This window comes from Triticum urartu, chromosome 4A, assembly GCF_056163025.1.
Source record: "Triticum urartu cultivar PI428250 chromosome 4A, HENAU_Tu73, whole genome shotgun sequence".
Taxonomy (NCBI): Eukaryota; Viridiplantae; Streptophyta; class Magnoliopsida; order Poales; family Poaceae; genus Triticum; species Triticum urartu.
In genome coordinates, this window is record NC_141876.1 from 460,431,233 (window position 1) to 460,443,289 (window position 12,057).

At 42.3% G+C, this 12,057-nt stretch overlaps 1 protein-coding gene across 3 annotated transcripts; it reads left to right on the plus strand.

Moving 5' to 3' along the window:
- The first annotated feature begins 1,635 nt into the window (after nucleotides 1-1,635).
- Nucleotides 1,636-11,414, plus strand: LOC125552089 (protein SIEL). 3 transcript variants are annotated; one of them, XM_048715557.2, is made up of 11 exons: nucleotides 1,636-2,012; nucleotides 2,150-2,411; nucleotides 3,214-3,527; nucleotides 3,634-3,714; nucleotides 4,164-4,397; nucleotides 4,479-4,667; nucleotides 4,788-4,928; nucleotides 5,211-5,297; nucleotides 5,407-5,454; nucleotides 9,458-9,906; nucleotides 10,002-11,414. In XM_048715557.2, exons 3-11 carry the CDS (start codon nucleotides 3,234-3,236, stop codon nucleotides 10,927-10,929), a joined length of 2,451 nt encoding a protein of 816 aa, XP_048571514.2. In that variant the 5' UTR covers nucleotides 1,636-2,012; nucleotides 2,150-2,411; nucleotides 3,214-3,233; the 3' UTR covers nucleotides 10,930-11,414. The 3 variants fall into 3 exon arrangements, with proteins under 3 accessions (XP_048571514.2, XP_048571515.2, XP_048571516.2); XM_048715558.2 differs by lacking the exon at nucleotides 5,407-5,454 and having other exon boundaries at nucleotides 1,637-2,012; XM_048715559.2 differs by lacking the exons at nucleotides 1,636-2,012; nucleotides 2,150-2,411 and having other exon boundaries at nucleotides 3,382-3,508.
- The last annotated feature ends 643 nt before the right edge of the window (nucleotides 11,415-12,057 follow it).

Consider the following 12,057-nt stretch of genomic DNA (forward strand, 5'->3'; position numbering starts at 1 on the left):
ACCTGTGGAATACAAAGGTTCCGGGGAAGGTCAAAATGTTTCTATGGAGATTATCAAAGCAATCTCTACCAACTGAAGATGTGCGAGCTCATCGTCACATGGCGGACAATCCCCTGTGTGGGATGTGTGGAGTCCCGGACTCGTGGAGACATTCTTTGCTGAACTGCACAACCTCCAGATGTACTTGGGCTTTAGTGGATGATGATCTTGCTCAAAAACTGGTGGCAACCACCGAACCTAAAGCCAAGCAGTGGTTGTTCGCTATGATGGAGATGTTATCACATGACCAGTTTGTTCTAACGGCAGTCACACTTTGGGCCATATAGACAGCACGAAGGGAAGCCATCCATGAGCAGTTTTTCCAAACACCGCAAGCCACCAATTCCTTCGTCAAGAACTTTATCTCAGAACTCACCATCCTGTCAACGCAACGACCCACTAGCGCGCCGGGAGCTGCAAGGCAAGCACCGGTCGCTCGACCGAAGGCACCCCCAGTTGGGTTTGCTAAAATTCATGTTGACGCGGGGGTCCGAGCTGGCAGAGGTGGTTCTGCCTCCGCAGTTTGCCGCGATCACTTGGGAAACTATATGGGAAGCTCATCGTTGGTCATAGCAGGTTTGGAGGACCCCCTGATCTTGGAAACAATAGCATGTAGAGAAGCTCTTGCTCTGGCGGAAGATCTCAACATTCAGAACATGGTGATTGCATCAGATTCAAAACAAGCTATCTCTGACATTGGAAGAAGAAGTATGGGGAAGAACGGAGCAGTTGTTCATGAAATCAACTGTAGATCATCTCCCTTTAATTGTACTTTTACTTTTGAAGGCCGTGCAACCAATATGGAAGCACATAAATTAGCCAAGTTTTCTCTTAGTAGAGGGTCGGGGCGCCACGTTTGGTTGGGCCAACCCCATAACCCTGCTTCTATCCCACAAACTGTGGCTTTTGATGAATAATTTGGTTTTACCCCCTCAAAAAAAACACCCGTAGTTCTGCTTCTGCACGAGGAGCCGGAAACCAGCGCGGCGGATTTGCGGAAGCCATCCCTACTCCTTCGTCCTCCCGCTATCTCCTGCCGTCTTGCGCCGCGCCCGCTCCCTGCCTGCGCCTCCTGCGTCGCGGCCATCTCCTCCCTCTCCGCACTCCGCGGGCGTCTTGTCCTCCGCCGTAGCCCTCTCGAGATCCCCTCCGCCGCCGCGGCCCTGCCCCATTCCTCGTGGCCTCCTGCTCCTCTACGCCGCCTACTGCCAGGTTCTGCTCGCCCCCTCCCGGTCCACCCCTCCGCGGCCTACCTGCAGCACGCTGTCGGCCGTTCTCGCATGGAGAAGGCACAAGGGGCACCACCGCCCGCGCCGCGGCAGTCCAGTTCCACCACCGCTGGTAGGTCCTCTGCCAATACACCGGCGAACTTGTGATCTTATATTCTTTTGATTCTATGGTTGATCTCAGCAATCACAAGGCTTGTGCTCATTTAGACCATGTAGCAGACAGCAATGCCCTACAGCTGGGGCGGAGCTACAGGGTGGCCAGGGTGGGCCGCGGTCCACCCGGGGATTTTGGAGCAGCCTATATACCTATGGATATTTAACTGGGCCAAAAAAAAAGATGGCCCAATAATACTTACCTCTCCCGCTGCGACCAGCCCTCGTTCAGCCACAGCCCACGAGGCCACGACCTTCCACATCGAGCCAGAGGACGCCCTCGTCCCGACGACCGACGCCCTCACCTCCGCGGCGCCGCCGTTCCTCACGGCCTCGCCGGTCGCCGGCCCGAGCCCAGGCCGCCTCCCCTTCCCGCCCGGCACCCCTGCCCCTCGGCTCCACCGCTCCCCCGCGCCGCTGCCCTGCCCTTGTCCCGAGCCGCGGCCGCCTGGCCCTGCCGCCCGCCCGCCCCTGCCTCCGCCCCCTCTGCCCTCCCTGCAAAGCCGATGCCCGTCGCCGTCGGTGCCGCTCACCAGCCAGTCTCCGGCCATCCGGCGGCAGCATCGCAACAAGTGTGCAAATCAATTTAAGGTACCGAATCCCCCTATTTTTGACTTAGGGTTTGCTTTTTTGCACTATGCTATCATGAATTGATGAACACATACATAATTTTGCACATCATTTCTGCCTCAATTTGCTTTATTGATAGAAACTAAATTTTATTGCAGAATTTTTGAAGAATGAAGAGGGCCGGAGACATTGTTTCTCTTTCTAAGAGAGAAGCTATGAAGATAGGGAAGAAGAAGAAGGCAATGAATATGTAAGATGTGGCCGAAGAGCAAGCCAGAGAACTTGTGTGTATTTTTGGTTGTGATTGAAGAGCAAACTCAAGAACCAACAGTGTCTATGTCGAATGTGACCATATAGTTGCTACTTTCATGGCAATGCAAAAGCGTAGGCGAGAAACATAGTCTTTTCGAGCTTCTCAAGGTATGTACTATGGTCCATATAGTATGTACTATGTATGCTTCTTTATGCAAAACTTAAACTTAATTGAGAATTTTAGTGTGTTTATAAGACCATATTGATCTATTTCTATGTGATATTGGTAACTATTAGAACACCCACATGTCATATTTCTTGTAAAAAAAATTGAGGGGTCGGACCACCCTGATGTCAAATGCTAGCTCCGCCACTGCCCTACAGGATTAGGATTTAGGGAGGCAAAAAAATGTCAGGATTATAGTCTAAAAAACCATGAAGAAACTTATGCAGTAGATGAGTATTGATTAGTACCATTCCATGAATAAAGGGCACAAGGCCATCCTTCCATTATCCTTGTCCATTTTGTAAAGTAAGTTAGGCGGCCACTACCGTTGAGAAGAAAACATAGATATGCCCCTTACAAAACTCTATGCTAGCTCCTGTGTTTTGTAGTATTGCGCTAAATTCTTTCCATCAACTGTTTGGATGACAATGTCCTAAGCAATCTGGATAAAAGTTAGCTGGAATGAACATGTGTAACTAAATCTAAATGCATATATACTTCGAGGAGGAGTTCAATCCATACAGCTGCATTGTTGCTATTTAATTTTTAAATTCTCAGCTATATGGAAATTGATACTTCTTTTCAGGTCTGTGCTGATATCAGAATAACAGTTACAAAGACCTGAAAATTTAATCATACAGTAATATGCGACCAGCATGCAGTTCTAATTTTAATTTGCTAGAGATTATTAGTTTTAGTTTGCAAGAAATATACTTATATGGGTTTTGCAAAATTCTTTCCAAGCTTATGAGGCCGTGAATCTCATGGACGAGGGCCTCGCCGCTTCCGAACCCGGCCCATCCGTCGCCAAGCGGGCTCGGTTTATGGGGCCGCACGCATCCAGTAGCTCAGGCGCTGACCCTGAGATGGAGATCCGAGCACTAGTCTCGATGGCCAGCGGACTCTACCCGTTGGCACGGGCGGAGGCGCTCAGCGGCCTCGCTGCGGTCCTCGAGAAGGTGAATGCCGGCGGCGGGGTTGTGGAGTGTTGCTACGCTTGCGCGGAGAAATTGCTGAGGGACGAGGACGAGGGTATCAGGTTGGCCGCTGTGCGATTGGTGAGATTTTGTCATTTATGGGTACTTATGTTTTCTTTTGTGCTACTGTATGCTTTTGAGAGTTACATATGAGGAATTGAGGAGATCTCCTGTCTTCGGTGGATAGGTTGGCCTTTGTGCGGAAAAGTTTGCCATGAGAAAGGAGTTGGGTGGTGATGGTGACCAAATGGACCGGGTTTTCCTACAGGTATGGTTTGCATTTCGCGCTGGATTTGGTGTTCATGAACGGTAGGATCAACTAGCTGAGTGTGGGCCTAATGTTAATGTGATACCGACATTTTTATTTAGCCTAATACTTCTGTTTCTATATGTCAATTCCAGGCTACTAAAGTTTGGAATGAATAGTTATACGACATGCCCATAACTGATACTGGGAGCGATGTTCTTGTTTTTTACTTGAAAAGACCTGTATTTTCGGCAATTTACCTTTCTGTTCTTATCACCAGAAATCCTTTTGACAAGGTGAAAGTACTCATGGCAAATGAGATTTACTACTGAAACATGCAGTTTGTGATGCACGCAATAAGAAAGATGCATCTAATCATGCTTGTGCATTTAATATTTGTAAGCAAGTTTTACTCCACTGACCACTGTAATGATAACTGCTTTGTTTGCCCTCTGGACTTCTCTATTCAGCTTAGCTCCATGGCTAGGGACATGTGTACAGAAGTAAGAATTGAAGCATTCAACGCACTTGCCAAAATGCAGAGAGTATCTGAAGGTGTTTTGCTTCAGTCACTGTCTAAGAAGATCATAAAAACTGACACTGGGAGTGCCTCTAGCATCAAAGGGAAAAAATTACCACCTAAATTATCACCCCCCTGTGCTGCTGGCATATTTGCACATGGGGTTGAAGATGAATTTTATCAGGTCAGGTCATTCTCTTATACCACATAATTCCCCTTAACGTCCCGTGTCTTTTGTTTATTGTTCTATATGTTCTCCCTACAGGTCCGAACAGTTGCATGTAAAACGCGGGGAGCTCTTGCAAAGCTTTCAAACCAATATGCACAGAAGGCCTTGGACTTGTTGATGGACATGATGAATGATGATACAGAAGCAGTTAGACTGCAAACTTTGCCGCTGTTTGATATGGCAACATATGGATGTTTGAGCATGCAGGAGAAGCACATGCACATGGTACTAATTATCAATATAATGTATCTCGTGTAAGCTAGATGTATGAATTGGTTCTTTATTTTTAGTTAACTGTGCTAGATGCTAAATTTGGTAATCTTATGCCTCCTGTTGCTTTTGCAGTTCCTTGGCATATTGATGGATCCCAATGTCGTAGTTCAAAATGCAGCACGCAAGATCCTAGGGTCAGTGAATCTGCCTAAACTTCAAATGTTTAAATCTGCACTTGATGGTCTCATTGCAGGTCTGGAGAAAAATCCAGAGGTATGTTAGTGCAGAACAATCACCATGTCTCACAATTACCCCCCCCCCCCCCCCCCCCCCCCTTTGCAATTCTGATCTTTGCTTGAACATTTTCTAGATGAATTATTCGTGTAGTCAATGTAACACAAAGCCTCAATTATCCTGCTAAATGTTAATTTGAGTTTCATTCAGTGTATAGGATATTGCTTACTCTATAATTATTTGAGGCTTTGAGCCTATGACTTCAATTTTGTGGTAACTGACTCTTTTCTTCTATGTTGCGACCATATTTATTATATGCAGGATCAAGATATATATGGCGTTCTGTTTTCCATTGGCAAGAATCATGGGAGCTTTTCAGCCAATATAGCCAAACATTTAGCCAAAGAGGTGTTTCTCCATTGCTTACTTCCAATTTTATCTACATGCTAATGTTCTATATAAATGTATGTTTTCACTTTCAGTATTGCTGCTGCACTGATTCTTTCTGTTTGCGCAGTTCTTTCAAGTTCGGTATATACTAGAAAGGAGGTACTATCTCAATTCGGTAGGGTGTACCCATGTTCTTATTTTCTGTCAGTTGTATGGAGTTTGAGAATATTCCAATCCATCAACCTTAAATAATAACAATGAATGCATCTATATTTGCAGGCTGCTAAGTAATTTGTAACGATGAAGTCTACTCAACCCCAACTGTAGATTTCTCTTTTAGCCAAGTAACTTTAAGGATGTGTTGCATATTTACAGTTTGATTTAGGACAACTGAATCTGGAAGGCAAAGAGCATATTTAATTTATATATATTTTTAGAAGATCATATTAATATACATTCTCCTCATGAGTCAAATGTTTGAAGCCCTGTGTAATACCTATCCTATAAGATACACCTGATTATGTGGGCTTTGCACTGATGTGAACATCAAAGTTTGGTTGCTTGATAGTGCATGGGATCGGCCACTCGATGATGCCCAAACCTGTGACAAAAGATGGTACCTCCTGTTGAAGTATACCTGGTTCGCCCAACCTTCTCAATTAGTTCGGACTTTTGGGTGAACCGGCTGGTGCGTGAAACGTTACCCCTCCAGCTGAGATGGCAACAGTCAACAAAGTGCAAGTCAATAAAACAAAAAGGAGAAAAATCTATAACATTGTTTGGCGAGTACAAATTTGAGTTACTGCAGGTTTTTATAGACCGGAAAATATATAATGTCATTACAGTTGTTTGCTGATATCTAACACTTGTCTACAACATTTAGAAGACTACACATAGTTTATCATAAGTTCTTACCATTTGTTTTTCTAGGTTTCGTGAGGGAAAGAAGTATACTCCCTCATTTGAGAATGTATTCCCATTTTTTGACTTTCTGCTATCAATGTACCACCTCCCTCCTGGTTTATTGGTCCCCATTGTATTTTGTGCCAAATTTTGACCATAGATTAAACTAACAAAATATTCATGCATGTCACAAAAAATTATATCATTGAAAACTATGTTCAAATACGAATCCAATGATATAATTTTTGTTGACATGCATTAACATTTTTATTAGTTAAATGAAATCTTTGATCAAACTTTGACACAAATTACAAAGGGGACCAATAAACCTGTACGGAGGTAGTAAGACTGAAACCACAGTTTGAGACCACAATATGGTACGTGTTTTTTCCAAAATTTGGATTTTGAGAATACCCAAGGCATGGCTTGACGCACTCTGTCAGATTATTTGTGGTCGCGTTGCCATGTGATCACTGTTAGCAGATTGTTTGAGCGGTCCTGGTAGCTCATTTATTTTGTAAAATAGAGATCATAGTAGACAGTATAGCAGGCATCGCACGAGCTGAGATTCCTTTCGTTAGATGATAAAATTTCATTGGAGCTGAGACTTGAGTTCTACAACGAGAGGTGCTTACAGTTTAGCATGGAAACAACTACAAAAATTCCGAGAATAGTAGAATACATCAGATCAAAGCCTTAGGCTTCCTCCCCTCAAAGGCCCCCTTGCTGTCAAAGAGACATTGTCTTCCATCATTCAGAAGGTTGATATTTGATACTGTTGCAGCGAGCAGCATAGTTCCTCTTGTTCGACTTCCCTTAAAACCTTCCTCAAGAGTGCACCAGAGTGTTCCATTTCTCCAACATTGTATCTTCTTTATTTGGGTTGTCGTCTTTTTCCAAATATCTCTTTAGCTGCACCGGGCATGGGCTGGGCCGCCACTTTTTACAGTTTTACATCAAGGCCAAGAAACAAAAATTCGCGAGGATATGGTCACGTACTAAGTATAAGCCATGATGGCAACTCATTTTATAGGTCTTCTGTATCTCTACCAACTGGATGAGAAAAAGTAATAGTTGTAGGAACATGAATAGCCAAGTCTATCACAAAGGCTGCACATAGCATACCTATTACATAGGTTGCACACTACATCCAGCTACTGATCGAGAGAGAGAAACCAATATTTTCGAATTAAAATATTAGAAGATAATGATATGTCAATATAGTCAAACATTGGAAAAATAATCCCTTGAAGATTGGGCTGCAGTAACTGCAGAAGATATGGAATTATTTTCATCTTTGTTAATTAGATTCTTTCTGTTCCATCTTATACTATCTTAGTAGACCAGATCTTGTCCATTCAAACACATGATCAAATTTCATAGGGAGACATATATGTTATATAGACACAACTTCTATACAGAGTCACGTATCTATAAACAAGCAGGATATGAACCAAGAACTTTTAAGATTTAAATAATAACGACCAAACCATATGTATTTATAGACGCAAGTATAATGATAACATTTTAATTGTAGGTATTAATGAAGTTATGATAACTTCGTAATGGAACTAGTTTGGACAGACACATCTTCCAATCAAGGAGTCACGTTGTTTTTGACCTACATGCTACATTAAAGTAAGCAGATTATGCCTCATTTTCACATTAGCATGGAAATCAATTCATGTACATTTATTTAGCTTCAGAGGCACCAATGGCATTGCAATCTGCAGGAAACTTTCTACGAAGAAACAAATGTTAACCATTGTTTGCATCAAAACGAAACATCCATTTTGATGGCTAATTATTAGTCTGCGAACAATCCATCATGTTTTCATCTAAGTATCAAAGTGGCTTGCATTTCTAACCTACCCCTCCCAGTCTCTCCTTTCACTCCCTTCTTCTTGACTTCTTCCACGTGATCGGTGGCTCAGCGTCACAGCAGGGTGGGGGGTGATATCAAGCGTGGACATGCAGATTTCTCTGTGGAGTACAAATATCATAAACCGAACACAAGGTGTGTGAAAAGAGTATCTATGGATATCTTAGTATACTATAAGAATGGAGCATTGGTAAAAAAAAATCAAATAAATTACTGTAACTTGCTTGATATGGGCAATCTAACTCAGTAAGCAAATTTTGCAAAATTCCACGAAGTTCAACCAAGATGTGTACCTAGTAGATTCACAGAAAAATGAGAAATAGTTCTATCAGAACAGAAGTTGCATATGTATGCCACGTAATCACTGAGTTTGTAGGGAAACTCCTTTGAAAAGTCAAAATCACCAATAGAGCATCATCTATAAATGGTAATCTGTTAGTAGGGTGATAATGATAGTGTCTGAGTCCACAGCAGATAGATACACTCCAGATGATCTCCTCTTTGTAGCCAAATCAGTAAGAGCAACAAATAGACTATCCATTCTTCCATATGCTAGCATGCTTTTGTAATTAAGACCATAGATCACAAAACCATATCTATTATGCAATAAAAGCCTAAAGCAGAGCCTACTTGTAAGGAGAAACACACCGCTGCTTGCTCATAGCCTCATACACCTTTGGCACATCATAATGGTTTGTCTGTCTAGATATCACATTGCCTACAATATATTAAAACAATAGGCAGGGTTGTCAGTGAGGAACATGCCTACATTATTCTGTGCTCAAACTGCCCCAAATCAATGTGAAGTGCGAGCCAAATCATATGAACAGAGGATGCATCACAACACTACTAGTTTAGGGATCTTGCTGATTCAAAGAAATGCCGACAGCAGTTTGCAGATTAACATGATGTGTCTTTCTCAACTGCATTATCATTGAATAATTTCTGGCACACGTAATTTCCTTTCTCTTTAGGGGTATTATGACCTGAGATGGTGTGTTCAGTATGTGAGGTACAGTCTCACTTCTCTTTAGATCCAATAGCAAAAAAGAACACCTAGCAGCATGCCATGCACACACACTTGGTTTGCAAATAACTTTTAACATATTAAAATCAGCTTTATTTAAGTTCCTGCTTATCCTCCTTAGGCCCAACTGTTTGAGGAATGAGCATAAGCAAACAATTTGGTGAAAAGAATTTGAATATTAATTCCACTGACCAACCATATTTTCTCACTTTAGCCTTTTGTTATTCTTAACATACAAGGACTTCGGACTTGTTTTTATGCGTAGGTAGAGTAATATCTTCATTTGCTACATTTATAGTAACATTTCTTTTGGATTTTTTATGAAGTTTTGTTATATCCCTTGATGCTGTATTATCTATGACATAGATCAATATGGCATCTGATGGAGAGCTGATCTTGGATAAACCTAGAATCAAAGCATTGTTAATGGTTTCTGTCTTGGCTGCTTATGATGATAAAGACAAAAAACTGGATATACCCGCAGTTATATTATCACATGCAATTCCCCTATTTGGGATGATCTCGTGTGCACTAGCCGAAGATGAACAGGATTCACTCTTATCCTACTTGTATCATCAAGCTGGAATGCAGTTTTGGGAAAAGAAGTTAGTGTCTGTAGAAGGTGGAGATTATGAATGTTTCAGTGTTGAAACTGTGGGAGGAACTCATGCACAGGTAGAAACGACTGGAAAAACAACCAAGTACTTAGATGAAGTTGTGATAATGCAATCGACAAGGCTCATATTAGAAACAGTTAAAGGAGCCTGGGCTGTGATAAAGCCGTGCAGTATAGGAAAAGTTCAAAGTACTCTGAGGTATGACTTATTATATTCCGTTCTTTCCCATGCAACCAATCTTTCATGCTATTGTTTGTGATTACTTCAACTTCTTTTGATTGTCTTTATTATAGAACATGCAAAGAAGAAGTCAATATCTTAGCTGTAAATTCTTCTGGATCAACTAGTGCGGTCTTGAGCTTTGTATGCGACTATCTTGATGCAGTACAGCTCATTGTTGAAATATGGTGGTTCATTCAGTTGGATGATTCTCATGCTTTTGGCCCCACATCACTTGATATTTTGCTTGAGAAGTTGGATACATCTGTGAGAAGGATGAAATGTTGTTATGCTGGATTGCATAGAGAACTGGAGGTTCAAGTCTTGGAGTTTGCTTTGTTAGCTATTTTATGTAGACTGTCTGAGTTTGGAACATGTTCAAAATTAGTGCTAGATAAGTTGCATTGGATAATTAATCACATTGATGGTCTGTGTGCCGATGGATCCTATGAGCTTTCCGACTTCAGCAAAGAAGTTAAGAAAGTGTTTGATGGTAACTTTATCGACGGCACTCCTATTGTCAACATTTGCACCTTTCTTGATATCTTTGATCTAAAACCAGCAAGAGATTTTGAAATGCTTAATGCTACAACTGCTGTGCTGCAAGCCCGGGATACAGATTCTGAAAATCCGTTATCATACGCTTATGGATTACCCGTGGGCGTGACCTTTGACATGTCTCTGTGCAATACCTCTAGTCATGATAGAATATGGCTCCGCATGGTTGCTGGTCAGTCCGTCCAACATGTCTTCTTAGACTTGTCTTGTTTTGAGGGCAATGATAAGATGAAGAGCTGCTCCAGAGTCATTCCTTTCTATGCTACCCGAATGGCATGTTCATTTGTTATGAGGGCATGCTTGGTAATTGAATGCCCATTTGGAAGTATCGGCACTCACCAGGAAGGACATGGAGGGCCAAGAGATTGTGTAGTCCAACTATGTGATGAATTGGATGTCTACTTTGTTAGTGCTGATACCGAGCAAAGGCAATGGTCGAAATGATAGTGGTCATGTGCAGCAAGTTCTTCAGCATGCCTCCTTTGATCGAGTGCACCATTGTGTTCTAACATCAACTGTGATCAAGTAATATGCGCAAGCAGTTAAGATGCCAGTAGTGACTAATGAGGAGTTTCATATGATTAGTTGTTTCACTGTAGCATCAGATCAAACTCTGATTAGTTGTTTTCTTTAAGAATCGAGAATTTTTCTATGGCATGTGACCAGAAGGAATGTTGTCTCATAGCCGATATAGTACTAGCAAGAACTCTGGATAAAGAATTCGGCTGCGCTGATATTTTGGTAGCAGTAAGCAGGAACAAAGCAGTTACCCGACCACTAAGATGTGTTGCTGTTGCTAGGGTATGTTTACTTCGCGCCGTATGTATATGCAAGGGTTTGGCATATGACTGAAGAATTGAAAATTCTGTGAATTTTATGAGGCTGCTGAATTAGAGGCTGCAGAGGTCAATGTTAACCTTGTGCACGTATGATTTGTGTGTCTAATGTGAGTTCTGCACTTCTGCGCCTGGGAGAGGTTCCCCGTTAGTGTAAATTTGGACTTACCATACGATGTGCCGCATGACAGCGGCTTGTTTGCTGTGTGTTTATTTGTCGAAAGTACTGCTGGTGTCTTGTTTCTTGACATTAGTGATGTCAACGCTTTTATATTGCTCTTATATTTCTTTACGGAGGGAGTACATATACATGCCCAGCAACTGCACTTGCGATCTCGTATGTTGATCTGTTCATTTCCACTGAATCCTTAGTTGATTCTATATTTTTTGTTATTGGCCTAGAAAAAAGTTGTTTTGTGAAAATATCCATGCGGACGATCGAGGACAAGGGTGAAAATATCCAAGACAAAGCTAAAGATTACCATGGACAAAAGTTTAGTAGGATATGATGAACTAAGAAGAATTGATTCCCTTGGTACACGAAACCTCTGATTACAACCGCAGGACAAAGCTGCGAACCGAACATGGTCGGTCGTTCTATCTATCTCCTGTCAGCGAGAAGCCGAGAACAGAACGGACAGATACGATCTTCTTCCTTCTTCCTCGTCGCGCATGCAGATTGCGGCTCTGTAATCTCGTCGAGGGCGGCACGGTCTCTCCTCAGTACCTCCCGGCG